General features: G+C 32.6%; 4 protein-coding genes across 5 annotated transcripts; 3 read left to right on the top strand and 1 right to left on the bottom strand.

Annotated features, from left to right (window-relative positions):
- Positions 1–949: 949 nt before the first annotated feature.
- LOC125865922 (F-box/LRR-repeat protein At5g63520-like) lies at positions 950–7,554 on the top strand. 2 transcript variants are annotated; one of them, XM_049546184.1, is made up of 10 exons: positions 950–1,259; positions 1,499–1,606; positions 1,783–1,875; positions 1,963–2,094; positions 2,302–2,403; positions 2,694–2,733; positions 2,925–3,077; positions 5,043–5,224; positions 6,300–6,418; positions 6,860–7,554. In XM_049546184.1, the coding sequence occupies exons 1-10, from the start codon at positions 1,050–1,052 to the stop codon at positions 7,314–7,316; spliced, it is 1,596 nt and encodes a 531-aa protein (XP_049402141.1). In that variant the 5' UTR covers positions 950–1,049; the 3' UTR covers positions 7,317–7,554. The 2 variants fall into 2 exon arrangements, with proteins under 2 accessions (XP_049402141.1, XP_049402140.1); XM_049546183.1 differs by having other exon boundaries at positions 964–1,259; positions 5,040–5,224.
- Positions 7,555–8,938: 1,384 nt separating this feature from the next.
- LOC125865321 (MADS-box transcription factor 23-like) lies at positions 8,939–11,547 on the top strand. Its single transcript, XM_049545524.1, has 7 exons — positions 8,939–9,129; positions 9,504–9,579; positions 9,677–9,729; positions 10,394–10,493; positions 10,588–10,629; positions 10,980–11,122; positions 11,423–11,547. The coding sequence occupies exons 1-7, from the start codon at positions 8,942–8,944 to the stop codon at positions 11,508–11,510; spliced, it is 690 nt and encodes a 229-aa protein (XP_049401481.1). The 5' UTR covers positions 8,939–8,941; the 3' UTR covers positions 11,511–11,547.
- Positions 11,548–12,800: 1,253 nt separating this feature from the next.
- Positions 12,801–17,476, bottom strand: LOC125865577 (ribonuclease III domain-containing protein RNC1, chloroplastic). Its single transcript, XM_049545778.1, has 5 exons — positions 16,573–17,476; positions 15,111–15,315; positions 14,356–14,556; positions 13,783–13,869; positions 12,801–13,563 (listed from the first exon to the last, which is right to left on the bottom strand). Exons 1-5 carry the CDS (start codon positions 17,346–17,348, stop codon positions 13,246–13,248), a joined length of 1,587 nt encoding a protein of 528 aa, XP_049401735.1. The 5' UTR covers positions 17,349–17,476; the 3' UTR covers positions 12,801–13,245.
- Positions 17,477–21,620: 4,144 nt separating this feature from the next.
- On the top strand, positions 21,621–22,600 carry LOC125865667 (protein MIZU-KUSSEI 1-like). Its single transcript, XM_049545872.1, has one exon. It carries the CDS (start codon positions 21,711–21,713, stop codon positions 22,509–22,511), a length of 801 nt encoding a protein of 266 aa, XP_049401829.1. The 5' UTR covers positions 21,621–21,710; the 3' UTR covers positions 22,512–22,600.
- The last annotated feature ends 623 nt before the right edge of the window (positions 22,601–23,223 follow it).

A 23,223-nucleotide genomic window follows, 5' to 3' on the forward strand; every position in this document is an offset into this window, starting at 1 on the left:
TTTGTTCCAAGGCACCTACCGATGCGACAGGCAAAGCAGAACCATTTGACAGTATCAATAGGTTCAACAAGGTCCAATAAATCCATAAAGAAAGTATGAATTATCAAGTGTTGTTGGATAGGTTTGAAGAAGAAGACAAGAGAAAAATACTTCAAGTTACTTTTGATGGGCAATCAATCTTTTTTAATTCATGCGTTTGCAATAGAAAGTTTGAGGCTGATAACTCAACTTTCTTCTTGATTGGCATATTTTTACATTATTTAAGCATCCTCATTGGTAATATCATCATGGAGTGTATTACAAACTCTGTGGTGATCAGAAAATACTTAGTTCTCTCTAGCTCTTATTTTCTTCATGCTTGTTAGGTAGTAGACACTTCATTAGGATTAGTAAGATAAGGCCTAGCCCCCCTTGCTTGCACTTATCCCTATTGATATTTTTTATGTTTAATAAAAGGCCACTAGACACTATCTAGTGGTAAATTTGCAAAAAAAAAAAAAAAAAAAAAAAAAAAAAACTTATACTCTCCATAATTAAGTATTTTAAAAATATTTCAAAATAAAACAAGAATTTTATATTATATTTCTTTCACAAAAGAGAAAAGTAAAACACACCTAATTATCACTTTTTTTTAAACTAGTTTTATACTTAAATTATTTATTGTTTTATTACCTATTTAAATTCACTTTTTATTTTATATTAAAACATGTCTTGATATTGAGTTAGCTAGATATTTTTTCCAAATCAATAACATGTAGGTAAATTCAATATCAATATGTGTTCTAATACAACAAAGTGATAATTGAGAAATAGAACTTGTTAAATATAATACTTATTTAGATATAGAACAATGAATAATTGACGTATGAAACTCAGAAAAAAATATAATTAATGTGTGTTTTTTGTCTTCAACTTCACAAAAATGATTCAAGTCATTTCTTTGACGACCTTTTAGTACTTTTTACCAACAGTTGGGGATTTCCCGCTGATTACCACCGACTCAAAGACGCGACGGTGGAGTTCGAAATTCAATTCCCGACCACCGTGAAATGGCGGAACTGAGGCAGAGAGCGGCGGTGGAGATGGAGGCAACGATTGATTCAATCGGTGACGACCTTCTCCATAACGTCCTCTCTCGTCTTCCAGCCTTAGCCTGTGCAAACGCCGCTTGTGTTAACCGCTCATGGAACCTCATTATCACTAGCCTCCTCTCTCTCCCTAACCTCTCGTCTGCTCTATCTATCAATCCTTCTCTCCAGGTTCTCGTCTGAACTTATAATCGAGTTCATCTAAATTCAGTACTTTCAACGCCTAATATAAATTCATGTATAAAAATTCAGTAAATTTGCAACAATTAGGTCTAAATTCGTAACTTTCAAAATGTAATAAGTTGAAACTGTTTAGTTTAAATCCTGAATCCGTCAATGCTTACGAAGAATTGTTCTTTTTGCTTGAATTTCTCTAGAATGAGTGACTTATAAATTCAATTCTGATGTAGGATGCTGTGCATGAGGCTGTTGACAAGGTTTTGTCGAAACCTGTTCGACCTCAGTTTGCCATTGCTTCCATTGGTCCTACTTTTAGCTTGCAACAAGCTCACCAGCTCGTATGTGCTCTTCTATCTTTTTAATTGATTAAAGATCATATATATAGTTTCTTTTAAATCTATTTACATTTTCAAATGTTGTATGTTGCTGTCTTTTGCAAAAGTTTTGTTCTTGATTACATTAGAAATAAGCTCTATATGCAGTTGTATGATTGATGGATGTTATTATTTTGCAGATAACTGGAAAATTAGGGTCCAGAATTCCAATTATTACTCTGATATCTCAAGGAATTTTCGGTTGCAATGCTGTTAATGATGAATTTGAAGAGGTCAGTTAAGAGGCCAAGACTAAAAATAATTTTTTGGGTCAAATTTATATGCTTTTGTTATGAGAATTGAAGAAGATATTTCTCCAGGTTCAATGGCAATTTATTGAGAATGACGAGGCTCATCCTGATCATGGGAATGAGAACCATGGAGTTTTACTTACAGTTGGTTTCTTTCCAGGATTGAAAGTCAGTTTGATCCCATTGTTATCGAAAACTCAGGTAACATTTTACTTTAAATACTACCCTAACATATTTTAGAAATAAATCTGTGATATTGAGAGGATGCTGAACTTTTACTATGGGAGTTGATTTCAAATTATGGAATTCAGTTTTATGATGAACTTTCTATCTAGTTTCGATCTAAATGGAAATTGTGCTAACTTAATTTGTAATGGGTTAAATTAATTCGGTGAGCACAAATGTCAGGGAACTCAAGCACTCATGATTGATGAACTTGTGCGAAATATCAGGGAATGCTCGTCCTCTGTTTCTGGTTCCGCATCACCGGTGGCTATTCTGTTATTTTCTGTAAGTCGGTTGTCTCATTATCTTTATTTTTTTTCTTTCTATCTAAAAGAAAGAAGCTTTGATCTTTACACGTCAAATCAATGACACATTGTGGATATAGCGATAAATGTAGCCTAATGCCGATGGAATCAGGACATGTACAACACGCACGCTAATCAGTTCACATTGGATTGCGTTAAAAGTTGGAAACACTTTTTGGAATACGCTGCTTTCTGCTCTCTATTTGTAATTTAGCTGTTCTTTTGGGTTCATTTTAAATCTCATAAAAGTCATTTACATGTTGGTGGTAGGATCATGAAACTGACATGAAACCGGTTCTTCAAAAGTTGGGTGAGCTTTTACTTTCTAATCAACAAGCTTTCTTGCTTTCCTTTCATGATAAACTTTATTTTCTTAAATTTACTGTTACCATAAATCACCAATGTTTTATGACAAAAAGGAGGCAGTGTTGTCTACTCGATTCTGTGATAAACATTACGAAAACTCAAGTTATATTTCCGTGCATTCTTTACTTTTTGTAGATTATGCCTTTTGCCCAGAGACTGTAATTGTGGGTGAAGGAGGTTCACAGTTCTTATACCAAGGGGAAGCCGCAGGAAACCATTCTAATGACGCAGAATACAGTTCCGCTGCTGTTGCTCTTTCCTTTCTCAGGGATACTGGCAATCCTCCTGGTATGCATTGCTTCTCAGCTGAAACTTCGCAATTGAGCTTTAAATTATGAACTGCTTTTGTTTCCAAAGAGATTAGTTTCTTTAATTAATGAATTTATAATTTTACCTTAACAATAAAAGAATTAAAGAAGATAATAGTTTATTGAAGTGATGAGAAAACCTGTGTACACTGTATAAGGTGTATACAAAAGTAAACAATACTACAAAAAGACATGAGTAGGCTTCAAGTGGAAAAGAATTGACTTATGATGTTGTGGTCTGTTGAGTTGTGATGCAGGCAAAGGCGAACCTAAAATTTGAAGACTGCGAGAGCATCAATATTATCTTAATTTAGGTGTTAGCAGAACTTTCAATGACGATTAACGATAATGTTGTATTCGATTGTTCACTAATGGCTTGAACAATACGGAAAATGTTAAACATAAATATGAGTTCTAAGCTAATACTTGAACTTCATTTTGTTATAATAAGAGTATTGGATGGTCATGAGTTCGAATCCCTGATCTAGCAATTTTAATTAATGTTATAAATAAGCGTTCTAAATCAAAAAATTATAAAAAAAAACAATGAAATGGGGTTCTAGCCAGAATCAATCCCTAGTCGTGCGGGTGGGTGCTTTGGCTTACACCAACAGCCCAAGGTGCACTTCTGATCTCTTTATGGGTGCACTGTTAGTTATAAGTTTTTCAAGATATATATACACATGTTTTTCCCCTTAAAAACTTTGAAGGACTTGACATCAAACTTGTCTTGGTGCTAGCATCTTTGAAGTTCCCAATTCCATTGAATTTTTTCTTTTGATAAAACATCAAATTACCCATTGAATTACAAAGAAAGCGATAAATTTGACTCGACTTTTCAAATCAGATTATTTCCTTAACTAATAATTAACAAAAGAGTAGAAAGCAGACAACATCTCCCTTATCCTTGTACATGTGCATAAAAATCTGACGTGCTAATAAGTATTAAAAGACGAGAAAGGGATAAAAGACAATTTCCCAGCTACACTGAATGGGTATGACCTAGGACTATGTTGCTCTGATTCGGGTGCGGATGCGAGAGTCGGATTTGGCAAAATCCAAATTTTAAGATTTGAGGGGATGTATCCGAGTATGGATACGGGTGCGGGGATTTGGCTAAATAAAATTCAACATTACAAAAATAGAGTTATAAAGATATTCTAAGTTTGAGAGATATTTTGTGATAAACTTACATGTATAATGTAAAATTCAATCTTTCATTCTTCAAGATGGGATTACTCTTCCATTCCTCCTATGAAGACAACAAAATAGAAACTAAACATTAAAAACATATTACAATAGAATAAATAGAACTAAAAGAATCAAAAATATATTGAAAGAAAAGAACTAACCTCAGAACAAGGACAATAACTCTTGAAATAAAGAATGTAACTTTGAAATAAGATCACTTAAACAAAGTGAAAGTGGAAAAGTAGAGTTATTTAAATTTAAGACATAAACAAAGATATTAATCCACGATTTAGCTATTCATAATTAGTGAATCGCATGACTAATCAGTATTCAGTACACCAAGTAAAAATTCACTATTTAACAAAAAACAAGAGAGCATCTCAAGTTAAGTCATAACTCATAACTAACAGCAAAGTATTGTCAACTAGCAAGTTATTTTAGTTAGCTACTCTAACCGCATCTTCTTCAACTTAAAAAATACCATGAATAGTATCAAAAAAGTCTGATTGGCCGGAAATGAGATCTTTCCCCTCATGCTCAAAGATTATTTTCTTAACCATCTGGAAGAATTAAATGCTCAAAGATTATTTTCTTAACCGGAAATCAAAGATTTTTTTTTCTGGCATTTATATCCATAGCTGTAATTGACAGTCTGTAGACCTTTTTTCTATTTATTATCGCCTTGCTTTCTGATTACTCTGTCAAATTTCTGGGATGTTTATTATTGCTGCCATTTCCTTGGACTTGGAAGCAGGTGTTGGGGAAACTCAATTTCATGTAGTGCTAGCCCCTGGCATTGCCCAAATTGGGCCTACCTACAAGTCTGTTGCGGTCAAGGAGAGACCTAGAGACTTTTCTACTTGGCTCACAGCGAAAAGAGAAGCACAAGTTGAAAGTCTTGATGGTCTGACTATGTTAGATCAGATCTATGATGAGGTAAGATGGAATAAAACTTAAAACTCGCTAGAATGCAGTGTAAGGGTTACGACGGATGGGACCTTAATAAGGCAATTTCTAAGATAAGATGGACGACTGGGCTGCCTTCCCCACTAAAAATCTTTCCCGAAGGTCGCTCAAGCACTTTCACGCAACAAGAAAGCAAAGCGTATCGTATCTCGAGCCATCCGAATAGGTTTCAAAGCAAGCAGTACGGCGCAACAGAGGAAACAACTTGTAATGTAGATTGTAGTCAGTTATTTAGATCCAACTATTTAAGTAGCTAGTTATAGAAAGAAGTAATTCACAGTTGGTTTTTCCCTAATGAAAGGAGAGGAAAGGAAAGAGTATTGTATTTGAACACCGCCTAATAGTAATATGTTGTCTTTCGTTTCCCTTTGATACTTCCATCACAGCTAACTAAGTCTTGAAGTTGAGATAGTGCTGGGCCACTGAATCATAAAACTCCATCTCTCTCTATGAACCCNCCCCCCCAACGCGCGCGCACACACACACACACATAGAGGCACTGGCATTAGGCGAAAGAGCATGAGAAAAGAGGGCTGGTGGGTTTAGCAAGATGCACATTTGCCTATTGGTCTTAGACACACCAGAATTTTCCACGTGTTAAATTCATATCCCTTCGGAGAAAGCGTTATACCCTTCCCACCCTCAAATACCCCACCCACAAAATCCCAGACCATTCCACTGTGCCAGTTGGTACAAATCAAAGATGGCAATATCTTTTGACTCTTGGTCGCATGGAAAAGGTATATTCAAAGTGAAGCAATGATAATCTAATTATATTTCTGATTGTACGATATCCCTAAATGGTTTAGAAAGTTATTATGTACGAAGCCTAGTATTTTGTGAAGGTACTACCTAGTTGGAGATAGTTGTCTTGTTTGCTTAAACGTTGATTCGGTTGAAGTTTGAAAAGGAGTAGTTGAAGTTGAATTGAAGTGACATACTTTATTGTTTTTTTCAAAATTGTTTAGTTAAGTAGCTTCAATTCAGTGCATATCGAAGCAATGAAGATAATTCTCACTTTTCTTTCTGATTTCACTTCCACCAGTTTGGAGGTGATCTTTATTGTTCTGCTCTCTATATTGGAGTCTCTAAAAGAAGAAAGTGCTCAATTGGGAAGGAAAGAGCAAGTTGGATATATTTGCAGGAATTCCATGAGGTTTTAAGGTAAGTTATAGTGCTCAGGCTTGATCCTTTTTTCAATGTGCAACTCGTGATATTGAAATCTTTTAGATTACATTCATGGAGAAGGTCGTCTTAACTTTTTAATGCTCAAGCATTATTTGTTTTTGAAAGTTCAAACACACTTCTTGTTGTTTTACTGGAAATGATATTTTTCTTTTATTAAGTATATTGTAAAATTATATCATTTCAGCCTTGTGTTCAGTTCTAGTCTTAATTTTCGTCACGTTATTTGTTTGGGAGGTGGATAATGTGTAGAGCATGCTGGCCGTGAATAGAAGCATGGAGCCCTCCTATTCTTCGGTTTTACTTCTTTATGCCCATGGATATGCTTGTCAACACTTTTTAGTTGAAATCAAACAATGTTGAAGACCTATTTATGCTTTATTTTCCCTTCATTTTGTAATTCAACATAAAATCTTGCAGAGGGGATGAGGAGTATCTGTATGTTAACGGTGTTGGAATCAGAAGTGGAGACTCCTTCCAATTCTACCTTGCGAATGCTAATGCTACACGTGATTCTTGCAACAATGCATCAAACAACTTAACATGTTTGAAGCGAGATCTCGACCACCAAAATGCTGGTCGTTCTACTAGTAACAATGTAAATAGCAAGAAGAAGTCAGTTTTTGGTTGTATCATGTTCTCTTGCTGTGGTCGTGGCGAGTTTTTTCTTCAGCCTATCCTTGATTGCTCACCGTTCATGGAGAACTTCCCTGAGATTACTTTTTCTGGAACCTTTTCTGCTGCAGAAATTGCACGTGGAGATTTAAGCCCATATGGACCGGTGTCTGAAGAACACAGCTCTCTACGCTGCTGTTTGCACGTGTATAGCACTGTCTACCTGATTATGTCATACACCCCTGCATCGCCATCGACATGATAGGTGCTGGCAGCATTATAATTTACATCTGTAGTTGCTACAGATCATGTTGCCATTGACATTATATGATAGCACTATGGTTTACTTCAACAAAGCCATTGGTGCCTGTTCTGCTGCCAAATTTGGCCTTTTACTTAGTTTAATCCTTTTGTTGTAACTTCATATTTATGTAAATTAAGCTCCTGTCTCTTTTGTAGTTGAAACTTGAAAATGTCGAGTTTTAGAAGTTGTGTTTGGACATGTATTTTGTTTGCATTTTTTTTTTTTTTGAAGTTCTGTTTGTGGAAGTCCCAAAAATAGGCTTGTCCTAATTTTTGGAATTTGAAAATATTTGAAGATCAAAATTTCAAAATCTGACAAAATTTCATGGCCAAACAAATATTTAAAGATAAAACTTTTAAAATTTATGGTAAAACGCTAGCTACATTTTGCGGATTGTTCCTCTACGTTGGTTTGTTTTGTGCAAGCAAAGAATTGGTCACAAAAAGAAGATAATTTCCTTGCATTTTTAAACTTTCCTTGATTTTCATCTCTTTCCTTTTCTCTTTACTTTAACAAAACAAGAAAGAAACTGCAAAATTTTCCTTTACTTTCCACTTTCCATAGTTACCACTTACCAAACACGTTAAGAAACCAAAGTAAAAGGCTTTCTATCTAAAAGAGGAAAGAAGAATTAACCTAAATTATCACCTACCCAACCACTTAAACTAAAAATAATCGGCAAATGTATAATATATGTATGCTTCACGTATAATATGTGTATAATCAAAGTATAATTTATGTATACTAGTTTTAACAAAAGTAAACAGTGAATCTGACTGGCTATTTGTGTAAAGATCCCTTCATTCTTGAAAATGAAAAGTTGGCAAGAATGAGGATACCAAATCTATATGATATTACCTTTGTTTCATATTAGTTGTCCACTTTCTTCTTTACACACTAATGACGAAGCCATGATTTTTAATATAGGGTTCAAATGAATAAGTAAACACATGAGCTAGCTGAAGGAGGTTTAGCATATACTATATATACATAAAAAATAATTTTTACAACAATAGGCCCAAGCTGGCTCCACCCCTATTACAACAACAATAAAATACCCGGTGAAATCCACAAGGTCTGGGGATGATAGAATATAAGCAGACGTCACCACTACCTCGTGAAGGTAGAGAGACTGTTTTCGAAAGACCTTCAACCCTATTACACTCCCCTTAAAAATCATAATTTGAGATAATTATTTATAGTAAGATGGACAACTAATATCGGAAAGAGGAATAATCTAAACAATTCTTTTTATAGAAAAGAGAAAGAATCCGTAAGTGGGAAAACCAAAAGTGCAAGACGGCAAAACCATATTTAAGGTACCTTACCACATTTAGAAAATCCAATATTTTCCCTTCTAATTAAGGTAGTACTATTAATTAATTACCATTTACCCAAAAATTCAACTTAACCATAATATTATTTCTATATAATAGATGATGAATCAGTTCACATTGGCAATTATATAACATCCATTGTATTTGTATTAAAAAAAACTAAACCAAGACTCTTTTAAATCCTTTTCTTCCTCTCTTATTTTAATTTTTTTCTTAGGGTTTTTCAAACTTTGTAATAAAAAAAAAATGGGAAGAGGGAAAATAGAGATGAAGAAAATTGAGAACATAAGTAGTAGACAAGTAACATTTTCAAAAAGAAGAGCAGGACTTTTTAAGAAAGCTGAAGAATTGTCTGTTCTTTGTGATGCTGAAATTGGTGTTATTGTTTTCTCCAACACTGATAGGCTTTATGAATTTGCTAGCTCTAAATCCAGGTATACTTAGCTTTGAAATGTGTTATTTCAGTCGAGAGTTTATTGAAAATCGAATTTATATTTGCATAAGATAAAATATGCGTATATCCCCTTCTCCAAGCCCCATGAAATTATTATTAGTACTAAATTTATTTGTTGTTTAATTTGAGATTTGTGTTTCTTATTTATTTGAATTATTAAATTTAATTATATTAAGAAAAAAAAAAGAATAATTTTTTGGGTGAAATCTTGAGTGTTAGGTAAGGTGATTGTGATTAATCCATTTTTTTTGGCACTTATTTGATATTATATACATTTTCATTTTTTGGTAAATAAGTAGTAATTTGTCATTTAATTTGATTATTGTTCCTCTATGTTAATATATGTTTGTGCAGCATGGAAAAAATTGTGGATAGATATAACAATTCTTCACATTCATTTGAGCATCCTACAGTTGAAAATTTGGTAGAGGTATTAGATTATATCTAAATTAAATTACTTAATTAAGTAATCAATATTGAAGTAATTAGTCACTAATTTGCTTTATATTCCCTTTCATTAATTTCAGCCTGAATTGAATTCCTTGAAAGCTGAAGTTGCAAAATTACGAAAGGCTACCGGGTAAGCTATTTGAAGATCATTACTTTCTTCGTCTTTAATTTATGTGATATCTTTTAAATTTCAAAAATAAAATGATTTCGATCTTTTTATTTCTTTTAAATATTTCAAATTGTCAATTATTATGCATTATAGTACTTTTTATATAGTTTCCAAATATGTTAAAGTCATGATCAACAACAAAAAAAATCGACTCAAAATTCAAACAGTGTCACATTAATTTAACTACTGAAAAAGCTGGATTAATTTGAGCTAAATATGTAGCCTAGAATAATGACCTATGAGAATTTCTTCAAAATATTTTTAAATTTTATATTATTTGATATGTTATATATAACAATAATAAAGAAAAAAAATAGTTTTGTTGGTTTCGTTTGATAATTAAAAAAAGTTATAAGAAAATAAAATAAAAAAACTGTTAGAGTTGGACGGATTTTGACATGATCGATTGTTTACCCATCTTGATCCAACTCATCTCAGCTCAAATAATGTATGAGTGGATTAGTATAACTTCGTTTATTTATCTCAGCTCAAATAATGTATGAGCGGATCAATATAACTTCGTTTATTTTAAAACGTCTAAATTTATTCTAACCCGTCCATTTGATACCTTGATTGTCAGTATATATAAATTAAATTCTTCGTAATATTTTACATATTTATAAAGGAGGATGATGGGGAAACAACTAGATGACCTGGACTTCAAAGAATTGCAGCAATTAGAGCATCAACTAACTGAAGGCATTTTATCTGTTAAGAATAAGAAGGTAATTAATCCATCTAGCATCATTAATCAATATTAATTATGTTTAATTATTGTTAATTAAATCATCTTTTGAAAACATGTCTATAATTTTTCAGGAACAAGTACTGTTGGAGCTACTTGAAAAATCAAATCTGCAGGTACACTTTAATTATTGTAATTACATATATTAATCTTTTGAATTAAAGTAAATGGAAGAATATTTAAGCTTAAAAAAATAAGAAAGGGAAACAATGCAACATGTTATATTAAATTATGTTTCATCGTAGTATGGAGACAAAAAACACGAGGTGATTTTTTTTCTATATACTCAAATCTTGACCGACAGGAGAGAAAATACAGGTTAAATTATACTGATAGTGTAAACATTATCCACAATGGTATATTAATTCATTATTGGAAACTTAAATAAACACTGTTATTTTATTTGTTTTTAATTTTTCGAATATTGATTATGGTCTAATATTTTGATTTTTTTTTTAAATTTAAGATTGAGGAACTTGGACACAAATCCTGTAATCATTATCCTGAAAATTATGAAGCAGCAAGGAAAATTTCTGGTGGAAATTCAACAGTTATTTGTGATTTTAAATCAGTTGGAGAAGAAAATTCAGACACTTCTTTGAGGTTAGGGTAATGTGAACTCAACTTTTTCTTTCTGTTTTTTCCTTTCTTATTTCGGAAGGGTCGCACTTTAATGAGCGTGATGTATACAATCTATTTTATTGCAAGTATTAGTGACTGTTTCCAAAGCTCGAACCCCCTGAGGTCATATAAAGATAACTTTATTATTGCTCCAAGACTCTCTCTTGACTAAAAAAGAATTCAGATATATACATGATTTACGAACATCGTATGACTTATATACAATTACTTATAGTTATGTTTAGGCGATCGTTGCTAATATGTTTTTTTTTTTATTCATTTGTGCAGACTATCAGTTGCTACAAGTCAGAAGAAAAGAAATCCAAAAATTGAATGCACTTCAAATGATTCTGAGAATCTAATGATTTTAGATTAATATTTTCTTGAATACAAACTCACATTTTCATAATATTTATTGTTGTGTTTATGTTTTTAGGCATTTTGCGCTACCTATATTTCTATGTCACTAGAAAGTTGTAAGACCCTCACATTAATGTTGTGTATTTTTTTGGTTTTCATTCGGAGTCTAGTATTCGCCTTGAGGTTTTCTGATTAATCAAATTTTGTATCGCGTAAAATTTATTTAAGAAAAAAAAATTCCCCTTTAGAACTTTTTCTATTTTTATGACTCAAACCTAGAGATGTCAAATGGGCTTGACCCGTTAGGCCGGCCCAACCCAACCCTTGAATTAGATGGGGTTGCGCTCAATTTTTTCAACCCATTTAGGAATGAGGCTTTTTAGCCCAGCCTCATTTGGCCCGCTGGCCTCGTAGGCCCAACCCACAAGCCTCGGAGGCCAGCCCGCAGGATGTGAATTTTAAAAATATTTATTATATATATTTTAAATAGTGTTTTACTTGTTAATATTTTGTCAATAAATAATTTTAAAATACCAATATAACATCAAGACTATATTTTTTACATATCTTTTACATTTTAGGGTCATTAGCCCACTAAATTTTCTTATTAGCCCTTATTAGCCCAAGTCCATTACTCCATTATAACTAAGAATCTTTGACCTCTTTTACTTTTGTTTTTATGCCTAATTTTTCACTTCTCCTTTATTGTCTTGTTTATGAAAATAGTGATCATGTAATGTTTTTTGCTCGAATGACACTTATGAATGTTGTATCTCGGCTATTATGTATTTGTTTTGTAAATATTCACTGAAGTATGTGTAATTTATCAACGTTCGTATTCTTTCTAAGAGGAAAATGTTATCCGTTTTTTGGTTGAAAGGCCAATCCATCCCAACCCGTGGCCCACTTAGGGCTGGGTTGGGCTGCTATTTTATAGGCCCTTCAATTAAAAGGGTCAGCCCGTCCCAACCCATATAACTCTCTAGCCCGTTAAGGTTGGGTTAGGCCAACCCATTTTGACAGCTCTACCAAACCGATCACTTGCATAGAATATATAATAACATGTAATTACAAATATTTATTTTTTAAAAAGGACATAGAGATATATGATTATTAATTCGACGCCTTAGGATTTTTTGATACCTTGTTTATGAACTATTATTTGCTTGTTTGATAAGATTATTTAAGAGTTACAAAAGTTGAATAATTTTCACAAATAGCGAGGCTTTTATGTTTATGGGGAAAAAAATACAACTCAAAAAATTCAAATTATATGTCCAGCCAAAATTTCAACTCCAAATCAACGCAATTTCAAATCATTCATGTCTGACCCTAAAAATATAAATTGCACACATGATAGAAAGAAAATAAAAGTCACACCATTTTTCAACTCCGACTCTAGATCCTGAATTCACCTCTGCCTACTCGTTCTAGTCTGGTCCTATAGTACGCGGACACAAGGCAATATGTGATTTTGATTACAATGCAAAAATTTTCTTCTGGCAAAATCTCCCAATATGAACACTCGAAACAACTTATCCTATCAATGCCAATGACAAATGTCACTATTGTTACACTAACCATCAGGTCGATGAGGCTTTCCCAGGAGATGTTTTCTATTTACATTCCCGTCTCTTAGAAAGAGCAGCTAAACGATTGGACTAGAACGACACAGGTTAAGGCTAAACCGATAACACAACACTGCCAACAAATTGGGATAGACAGAAAATACAACATTTCTTAGTTAGTACTCATACCGCCTTAGGTTGGATTTGCTCAAAGTCAAAAACCTCAAACATGAGGCGTCTTACATCTGGCTTACCATAAATAGCGTAAGAGAGTCCATGGATAGCTTGTTGAACGGAAGTTGTAGCTGGATTCCTGAGCCTACGATTGTGCTCGAATGCATCCTGAACCTCCTCACTGTATATGATAAAGCGATGTAGATTCTTTTCTCGCAAATATCTCCCACAGAATTTGTTCATCACAACACGCCTGTGTCTCTCTTGCAGCCATCTCCCAGGAGCATCGAGATGCTTCATAAGTAATCTTTCCGCCATTACCAAATCCTGTATCACGAGAAGGAAACTATCAACGTTTTCTACAATCGAACTTGATGCTTAGCAGACTCAGCGGGCATTAGTGTACATTCTAGATTAATCGTCATCCATAAACAGAAAGGTGGCTTCATTTTCCTGTATTGAGATTCTGTCCCAAACACAAACTAGAAAACGGAACAAAAGAAAGCAACGCAACCACATGAATCTAGCCGAAACATTATCACATACCTGGATTTTTTGACCAAGATACTCAAGCCGCTCAAAGCAAAACCTTGGATGCTCAAATTTGTATTTTGACGGGTGCAAGAAAGCGAGCTGCAGTTTATATAGCAGAAAAATTCGCAGTATAGGTTAGTTTTTGCAATACTCATTGATAGACTTATGGAAAGAGACATCATGATACTGATATATAAACAAACACCATAGACAACGAGACGTCAATCAAAATGGAGTAAAAGAATTTAAGGTCTTTATAACGGGAGGGGAACAATAATATAAAGCCGAGTAAACAACAAATTGGATTTGATAATTGACTTCCGGAAGATGGTTAATGTTGCATGGCATCAATAATTACAAAAGGCTAAAGAGGAACTTACACTGTAAAGGCATATGCAGTTTGTACTCTACTATAACTCCTTATTTGTTAAACGTATACTAAGTTTAGAATTTAAAACCATACAAGCAATTTATTTTTTGATAAGGTAATTTGCTCCCTTGATGACTCGAGCCCACAAAAAGTAGTGGTTTTTACATGTTCCTCACAGATTGTTGTGTTCAAACTACAGCCTGAAGAGTAAATACCTGTAAACCAAGTCCAAGTTCAATGTTTCTGGCTTCAGTAATCTCAGGAATTCTATCATTCATAGCCAATGGGTACCCCAGTGTCTGCATAACTTGAGGTCTGCTTGTATAATCCCATACATTACCACGGAACCTATGCATGCCTGGTGGAACACACGCCCTAAAAACCCTTGGGTGCGCAAAAAGAGCATCCTCTGGAGGCTGTCAATCATAAACACAGAAATGAATAAGCAATTTGAGTTCAGATGGTCATTTCCTTTCTTCAAGTTGCAATTGTTTGCACTGATATATTTGAGCAAGCAATTTATATTAAGGTGAATAAAAATGCATTAATATGAAGAATGAACAAGCACCCGTATACAAGTATACCAAGAAAGTAGAAAACATTACAAAAATATATCAAGAGATTCACGTATGTACCAGGTATACTAGCTTTTGCATGTGATTCTTAGCTTTTACAATGCGATTGATACTACTGAAGGGACTTATTCCTTCTCCCTACTTTTTTTTATAAGGTAACTTTAAAGAGTTAAAAAAGGATCAAGAGAGTTCTGAAAGTTGCAAACTAAGTAACAACCTAAACAAACTAAAGGTACATTTTCCCTACTTTTTCCCCTGTTTTTCTTCAAAAGGAGGCTAATATTGATGCTTGTCGCAGTATTTTAAGTTATTGGAATTTAATCCAAAAAAGAACACTCTTTAAGATTGGGTGAGAAAATTAGACATTTATATAAGATAAAAAGTTCAGATCTTGCCTTATACGCAGCAACATCTTGCCAGCTAAGCTTTCTGCCTTCAAATTCTACTGAGACATAGTCTACATCTTCCAACTGTCTCCTCAATTTGGGCTGGCAGTCTTCAGCCTCAGGATCCATTCCAAAAACTTCAAATAGGACCCGATAAACTTCAGGCATTCCAAAACACAAGTATATTGCTCCAAACAAAGCCCAGAACACGGATCTGTCAAGTAATCATGGAATTCAAGCTAGTATGAGGCAGTGGTAGTAGCTAGGTAGCTAAATAATATCACAAGAAAACAAAAATCATGCGGAAAAGAAAGATCAGGACATTGAAGAGCATCATAAAACAGGTTCTACCAAATGAGAATTGTTACATGGAATAAATCCATTACTATCATAAAAGTGGGAAGACTCAAAGTGAAGTATTGATAGACAAAAATGTCCATATAAGGTTGATGGGCCTCTTAAAATGCATTCCTTGACATTAATGTACAAAGAAACAACTACAGACTAGAACAGGCTATATTAATCATGTTCAGACATATTGTGTTGTAAGGATCTATAGTTCAAACAATTTTTTTTAGAATATTTGGTTCAAAATTCTATAATACTTGCATTGTACTCATGCAGTGCACGTACTTATGAACTAGTTATATTATAGATCAAATTTCGAAGTATAACATAATTTGGCAATGCCAAAGAAACCTTCTTCAAAGAGGAATTCTTGTTTGTTCACTTCGATGTCTTAAAAAATAGGAGAGTAGCTGCTGAAACTCATGAACCAGAATGGCCACTTCAGACATAAGAACTTTATGCATCCTAACCTGTTGTAGCATATAGATTGAAAGGTTGATACTTCTACTTTAATCACTACACCAGATCAAGACTAAATGTAGTCTAAACTTTTTCAATCAGTATTAATCTTTGGTTGATCCACTTAATACGCAATCTTGATCAAAGTTCTTCTCTTCCCAACAGCACCACATTCTTCTGTGTTCTGCAGAATTGTTCTGATACTTCCACTCCACGTACTATTATCATAAAACAAAGCCTGCACCTAAGCCTACTTGGATTGTGTAATAAACCTCATACTTTAGGAAGTAAAACTCATAGACCATGGTGTTTAGAGGTCGATCATTATTTTCTTTCTTCAACTAAGAAACGCCACATTAGCAAGATTATCAAGGAAAGAAGTAAGAAACTAGTATCTACTGTTGACTGCTCAGAGGTGGGGGAATATAGTGTTGCTAAAGTGTAAAGCATACACACAAGGATTACTAATAAATAGCTCAAGAGTATGACATGACGAAACAAAACCAAATGAATACAACTATTCAGTTCCACCTAAAAAATTTGCATGTACATGAAATGATGAATTAAAACTAATAAAGTTCAGAGCTTTTCTAGGCAATGTATCCAACTGAAATTAAAATAGCAACTACCAAATGTCAATCAAAGAACCAAGATATCAACTTACTTGACCGGCGGTTCCCTATCCAATCGTTTCAACTTATCCATATCATCATATGGGAAAATCAAATTCTGCAAGCTGGCATTTTTAATCCACCTAGGCATATACCTTTTCCCAATCAATGCATACACCCTTTCCCTCATTGGACCAGGAGACTCCCTAGGATACCTCTGCAAGAAAAACTCGCACATCGCCAATTCAAGAACATACTCCCCTAAAAAACCCAATCTTGAATGTCCTGACCTAACATGCCTAGCATTAGTCCTCTCACACTTAGGATGTTGAAATGCTAAATACAACAAAGTATCAAATTGTTTAGCTGGATTATCATCCCCATAGCTTTCAGAACTCTCTAAAGGGTACCCTAAACACTGTTTAGCTTCAATCAAATACTCATCAATCCATGTTTTATCAGCATTATTGAGTCTTGAACATGGTAAGCAAGAACTCAAAAGTGGAAATGACTTTAAAGACAACTGTGGGCTATTGAGAAATCTTTCAGCTAACTTAGCATCATCTAAAGGGGGTTTTAGTATGAATCTTTTTGGGGGTACTTTCCTCTTAGGGGATACTACTTTTTTACGCTCAGCTAATTCTTTGAGAAGTCTTTGGGGACTATTTTGAGGGAGCCCTTTTGGGTCTACTGCAACTGCTAAAAGATGAAATCTTGGACCAAAATTGGAACTTTTTACATGGGTTTTTATAGAAAAGTGTGACAATGAAGATGAGAAGGAGAGATCAAATGAGTTGGGTTTGAAAGATGAACATAATTCCATGGCCATGTATAATGAAAAGGGTGTCTGAGGAACTTACTGAAGTTGATAAAATTGATAAAAATTAAGAATTTTCCAGAATTTGAAGGAGGTTTTTGCAGGGTTTTTGGTAGAGAAGATTGAAACAGGAAACAAAGAAGGAGATAAGGGCAGACGATAGGCTGAGGCGAAAGCTTGTTTCTGGAGAATCGGGTCGAATTTGGATCAATTTTTCGGGTCAAGTTATTTTTGACAACCTTTACATTTCTATTTTTTCTTCCAATGATGTGATATCTGAACTAGCCGCGCATCTTGACTAATTTTATTTAGATACTTATCACCTCTCACCCATAATAGGTATAGGTGACTCAATCTATCAATATTTTTCTAAATTTAAGGTGATTTGTGTATCTACTCCAACAATTCTATTGTTTCGTATTGTTATGGAAGAAGATATACACCTCTTTAGGAAGGAGAAATTAATTGATCTACTTTTATTTGGTATTTTGACGTATTTCTTTCTTTTCTTTTCTAACTTGTTTTGGTATGTTTTACTTGTCGGGAGTCTATTAAAAATAGTCGCATCATCCTTATAAAATATACTATTACACGCTATATCTCTAGACATCACTTACGAAATTTTGCTTAATATTTTGTCGTTGTTATTGTTGGTCATCTCTTCTTTTAAAATGTTTATAATTTCTTTTGAGATAATAATAGCTTTTTGATTCCTTAATTATTGGTAAAGTTTAATTTGTTCTTTGTGATGTATGAAACAATACATTTAATCATTATTAATTAAATTATGTGTCCTTGGTCCTGATACATAGGAAATATGTTAATGCCAGAGTTTAGACTATTTTTACAATCATATTTTATTCTCAAATAAGAAGTAATAATACCAACTTAATGTAACAAGTAGGTAATTAGATGACGAAAGGGTTAATAATTCAGAAATTTGTGAATATTCTTAAGTAAAGGGATCAAAACTGCACATTTCAAATAATTAAAAATTAAATTTACTTACAAAATCTAAAAATTAAAATTTGTCATTAATTTGAGGGACCAAAAATGTCATTAACTCATTTCTTCTTAACAAATGATTTTTTAAATTAAATATTATCATGTAGTCTAATCCTAACTTAATTAGTCACGTAAATGACGACGAGTTCATAATATTGTGGATTAAATTTAATCACACAATTCCTGCATTACGTTTGCATGCCTAATTTATTTTATCAAACCCTGTGTTCATTAATAATTGTAAAAGTCGACCATTTAATTAAATATATCTACTTTGTTTATTCATTAGCTACGATATCTTACTTTGATTAAAATAAATCCCATCCCACTATATATTAGCTGTGATATATTACAGTGAATAAAATTCCATTTTACTTCTCTCTTCCTTTTAAATTATTCTCTCTCGGTCCTAGTTTATTTGATTTTCGAATTTTGAGATTCAAACAAGTCTATTTTTATCGTATTATTTTTCATACATCTTTTGAATTATCAGTTATTGAGACTTGTACTACTTTTTACGTAGTTTCCAAACATATAAAATTTATTTCAACATACTTAAGATTCCATACATACATTCGCAATTAAACTTGAACAATTTGACTCTCGAAATATAAATTTTACTACGTAAATTTAGACAAGGGAGTATATGAAATTATTTGTCTCTAAAACATGTCGAGAGGACAAAATTTACTTTCTTGGAAAAACAATTAATTCCTTCGTTCCTTACACCATGGGGGCGTTTGATTTATGGGGTAAGGGTTAATAGTTTCAGAATAAAATATAAAAATTGTTTTATTTTATATTTTGTTGAATTTTAATTTCTCCATTAAGTAATCATGATATTGGCGTCACGTACACTGTGTTATGGTTGAATTTTTATTTTATATTTAGTTGAAAATATTGGCGTCACTTACACTGTGTTATGGTTGAATTTTTATTTTATATTTAGTTGAAAATATTGGCGTTCATGACGTATTTTGCTTTATTTAATTTAACAATGTGAATATATTAAGTCAAATGAAGATGACAAATGCATCTGGAAAATAAGATTAATTTCTGATCTGATTGATTATGAAGGTCAATTGATTAATCATTCTCTTAAATATAATTGGGTTAGTTTTACCAACTTGATTGGCCATAGCACCCAGACAAAGGCCTATTTTGGAACCGTCCCAATATTAATTAAATACTTAAGATGAAGATTTTGATTACTTAGTTGACTTGCTATAGCAATTTTACTAATTTTATAACTTGCAACGATTAAATGAGAACAACATGAATTTGACGCAAATATGTGATTTGAGATTTTCTTTAGAACTTATTGGACTGGCTAACTTAAATAATAAGAAATCACTATTTATAAAAGTTCTTTCACTTATGAGGCTCGAGCCTCAAAGTCGAAATATTTTTTTGAGGATGAAGAATCTTATTCATATGATTATGATCATCTCATATTAAGTTACTCAATTAGGAGACTTTATGTTTTAACAAAAGGGATTTGACCTTTACTCCACACCTAATTATGTGTCTAGACATAAAAATTGTGAATTTTAAGTTTACGTGCTTTTAAATATATATTTTAAAAATAATTTATTGATTTTGAATAAATTGTTCATAATTTTTAATTCGTAAGTAGAATTATAATTCCGCCCCGCCCCTTACGTGCATATCTGCATGCTCCTCATACATGCATGCCAATGATGTCATCCCCTTCAATGTGTGCTTTGTTTTCATCAAAATGACCACATAATTTACTTTGAAATTGTCAACTAAAGAGAGAGATGATCAATCTAATACTATTAAAAAACAAGAAATTATCGATAGAATAAAATTTCATAACTAAACAATAAAAAAAAACAGTTTTTAAGTGAAAAATTAAAGAAGCATCATTTATAAGAAGTAAGTGTTTTTAGTTTTTTAAGATAAGATGATCATATTAAACTTCATGTTTTTCAATGGTAGTAACTTTTATTTAATTTTAGTTTGACACTTATAATATTTTTTTGAAAATATTGATCAAACACAAACTTAACAAAAGTAATTCTCAAAATGAAATAGCTAAACATAGATTAATTCTATAAAAAACATTTTCTTATTTGATATTTTTTTAAAAAATACTTCTAAAATTAAATATTTCTCGATGAAGCAAATTAACGATCAGCGATCAATAAAATGACACAGAATTATTGAGAGAGTCCACCAAAGTAATCATGTTCCATCTCTTCAAGTAATCTGAGTCGTCCATTCTTAGCCAAGATCAGAATCTAGCCGGCAAAGGCACAAAAGGCTTTTGGTAGATTATGATTTATAATCATCAAACGGCTGCACGTGTAATCTTGATTATGCTTTGCAGGACCACTTAATCATCACCAATTATAATTTTTTTTTAAAATCCTGACAATATAAACTCTTTTACATGATCTGAACATTTTAATAACTTAATATAATAGGTAACTTACATTATTTTTTAAAATTATAAATATTGACTTTATGAATAATTACCTATAATTATCGTTTAGTGATTAAATAGTATAATGAGATTCTTTTATATATATTAAATCAATGTATAAATAGGTTAAACTCATAAAAAAAATTGGTGCGTGTATATAAATAAGACACATGAAATGATCAACCCTAAAAATAATGGGGATTTGTATTCTAAAATTTTAAATTTAAAGGTCATAAATTTGAAATCTGCGCAAACAATTTAGATTAATATTTAAGTGAAGAAGGTTTGATTTATGATATGTGCTATTTGAGCCAAGGGTGGAGCTAGTTTGGGGCTAGGGGATCATCCGATCGAATCTCCTTTGACGAAAAATTATATTATATTTATACATGATTAAAATTATTTTTTGTGTATATATAGTAGATGATGAACCCCTTTTGGCTAGTTTTTGTGCTTACTTTTTCATATTTTGAACCTCTTAGTGAAAATTTTGGCCCTGCTATTAATTTAAACTGATGATCTATCAAAATCAATCACTCTATTTTCACAAAATAAGAACAAAGTCGTGCACATACATTTTGATTACCTTCTTAAATCCAACTTGTGAAATTACAATATGTGAGGTTAAAAGAACAGACTCATCGTCATGATTCATGAGTTTAGAAGATTATGATAAAGGTTTGACTTCAGACTTTTTTAATCATAAAAAAAATGAATTAATACATGAAATGATGGGCATTATTTAAATTTTTGTACAACCAAACAACACATAATTCTCACTATTTTCCCTTTATATATATTGCCCACTTCCAAACATTATCATCATATATCATCTTTTCAACCTATCTTTCTCCTTAATTTCTCTCAATTTTTGTCCTCTTTTTTCTTATTTTATTTTAATTTCTTTCTTCTTCTTTACAATGAAACAATATGAACAAACATTTCCAAGTACCCTTCAAAGAACAAGTAGTTGCAATAGCTCCAACAAGCTTATAATTCCATCAAATTACCTAAATTCAACCAATTCTTCAATCATTCATCACCCTTTTGAGGATAATTTCTCATATACAAATTCTTTTATTCATCGAAAAAATCGCGGTGCAATAAAAGTCAACTTTAATTTTTTCAAGTCTCTTCTAAAAATTATTTCCTTCCATACTATGCTTCCAACATGCATGTTTATTAATTTCCCTACACATTTTACACCTAATACATGCCGGAAAGTCACCGGAACTTTGTTCGGTAACCGGAGAGGCCACGTCAGCTTCGCCATTCAAGATAATTCCACATCATCAGAGCCGAGCCTTTTGATTGAATTCGCCATCTCAACATCTACTTTGGTCAAAGACATGTCATCGGGTCTGGTCCGAATCGCGTTGGAATGTGAGAAAATGCCACGTGGCAGCAGGCAATTGAGGCTCCTCCAGGAACCTAAGTGGGCCATGTATTGTAACGGAAGGAAGTGTGGGCACGCGCTTGCCCGCGTGTGCACGGATTCTGATAGGCACGTGTTGCACACTGTGCGGAATGTGTCAGTTGGGGCCGGAGTGATTCCGGTTGTGGGTGATGGCCGGAAGGGTGGCGAGTCGGAAGGTGAGTTGATGTATATGAGGGCCAATTTTGAACGAGTCGTAGGGAATTGTGATTCGGAAGCTTTTTATATGATGAATATCGATGGAAATGGAGGGCCTGAACTTAGTATATTTCTTATTAGAACTTGAAAAGAAAAGAAAAAATCAAATCTATATATGTTTGTATCATTATGCGTTTTATTTTATATTGGATAAATAAATTTAACTCAACTTGGTGTTTGTCGTAAATGTTTTTATTATATCATCATTTGATTTCCATTTGATATCGTATTCGTTTTGAACTTTGATTAATTTAAATTTACGGATATTATTAAAGAAGAGAAGTTTTTCAAATTGGTAATGTTATGTGGCACCAAAACACTAGTTTGAAAATAACGTGTTGCGCCCTTCAAACGTGAGATCACATATGCTCTGAAAATGCATCAAAATGGTATATTTGTTATAGTTGAAAATGATTTAGAATCCCTACAACCTTTAGGGATCCGGCTAGTCCTTTCCATTTCTCCAAGTTTTTATGAAAGACACATGTCATCAGAGGCGGAACCAGGATTTGATGTTTGTGGGTTCTAAATTTTAAAACAGAACAACATATTAATCTAATATAACAATCTTTAAATTACAAATATATATATAAAACCACAAACATATAAGCATATCATTAAAATTACACTCGACAAGTTGTTATGTTTTGAAAACAGAAATGATCCATCATTTGGTACACTTTCAAATACTTCATTTATTAATATGAAGATTTGAGTTATTTATTTCAAAGTTCTAAAATATTATTGGGTAAAAGGTAGATAAGTGTTATATTTTAGTATAGATTTTGAACATTTTTTTT

The sequence above is a fragment of the Solanum stenotomum genome, chromosome 5 (genome assembly GCF_019186545.1).
Source record: "Solanum stenotomum isolate F172 chromosome 5, ASM1918654v1, whole genome shotgun sequence".
In the NCBI taxonomy this organism is placed as follows: domain Eukaryota; kingdom Viridiplantae; phylum Streptophyta; class Magnoliopsida; order Solanales; family Solanaceae; genus Solanum; species Solanum stenotomum.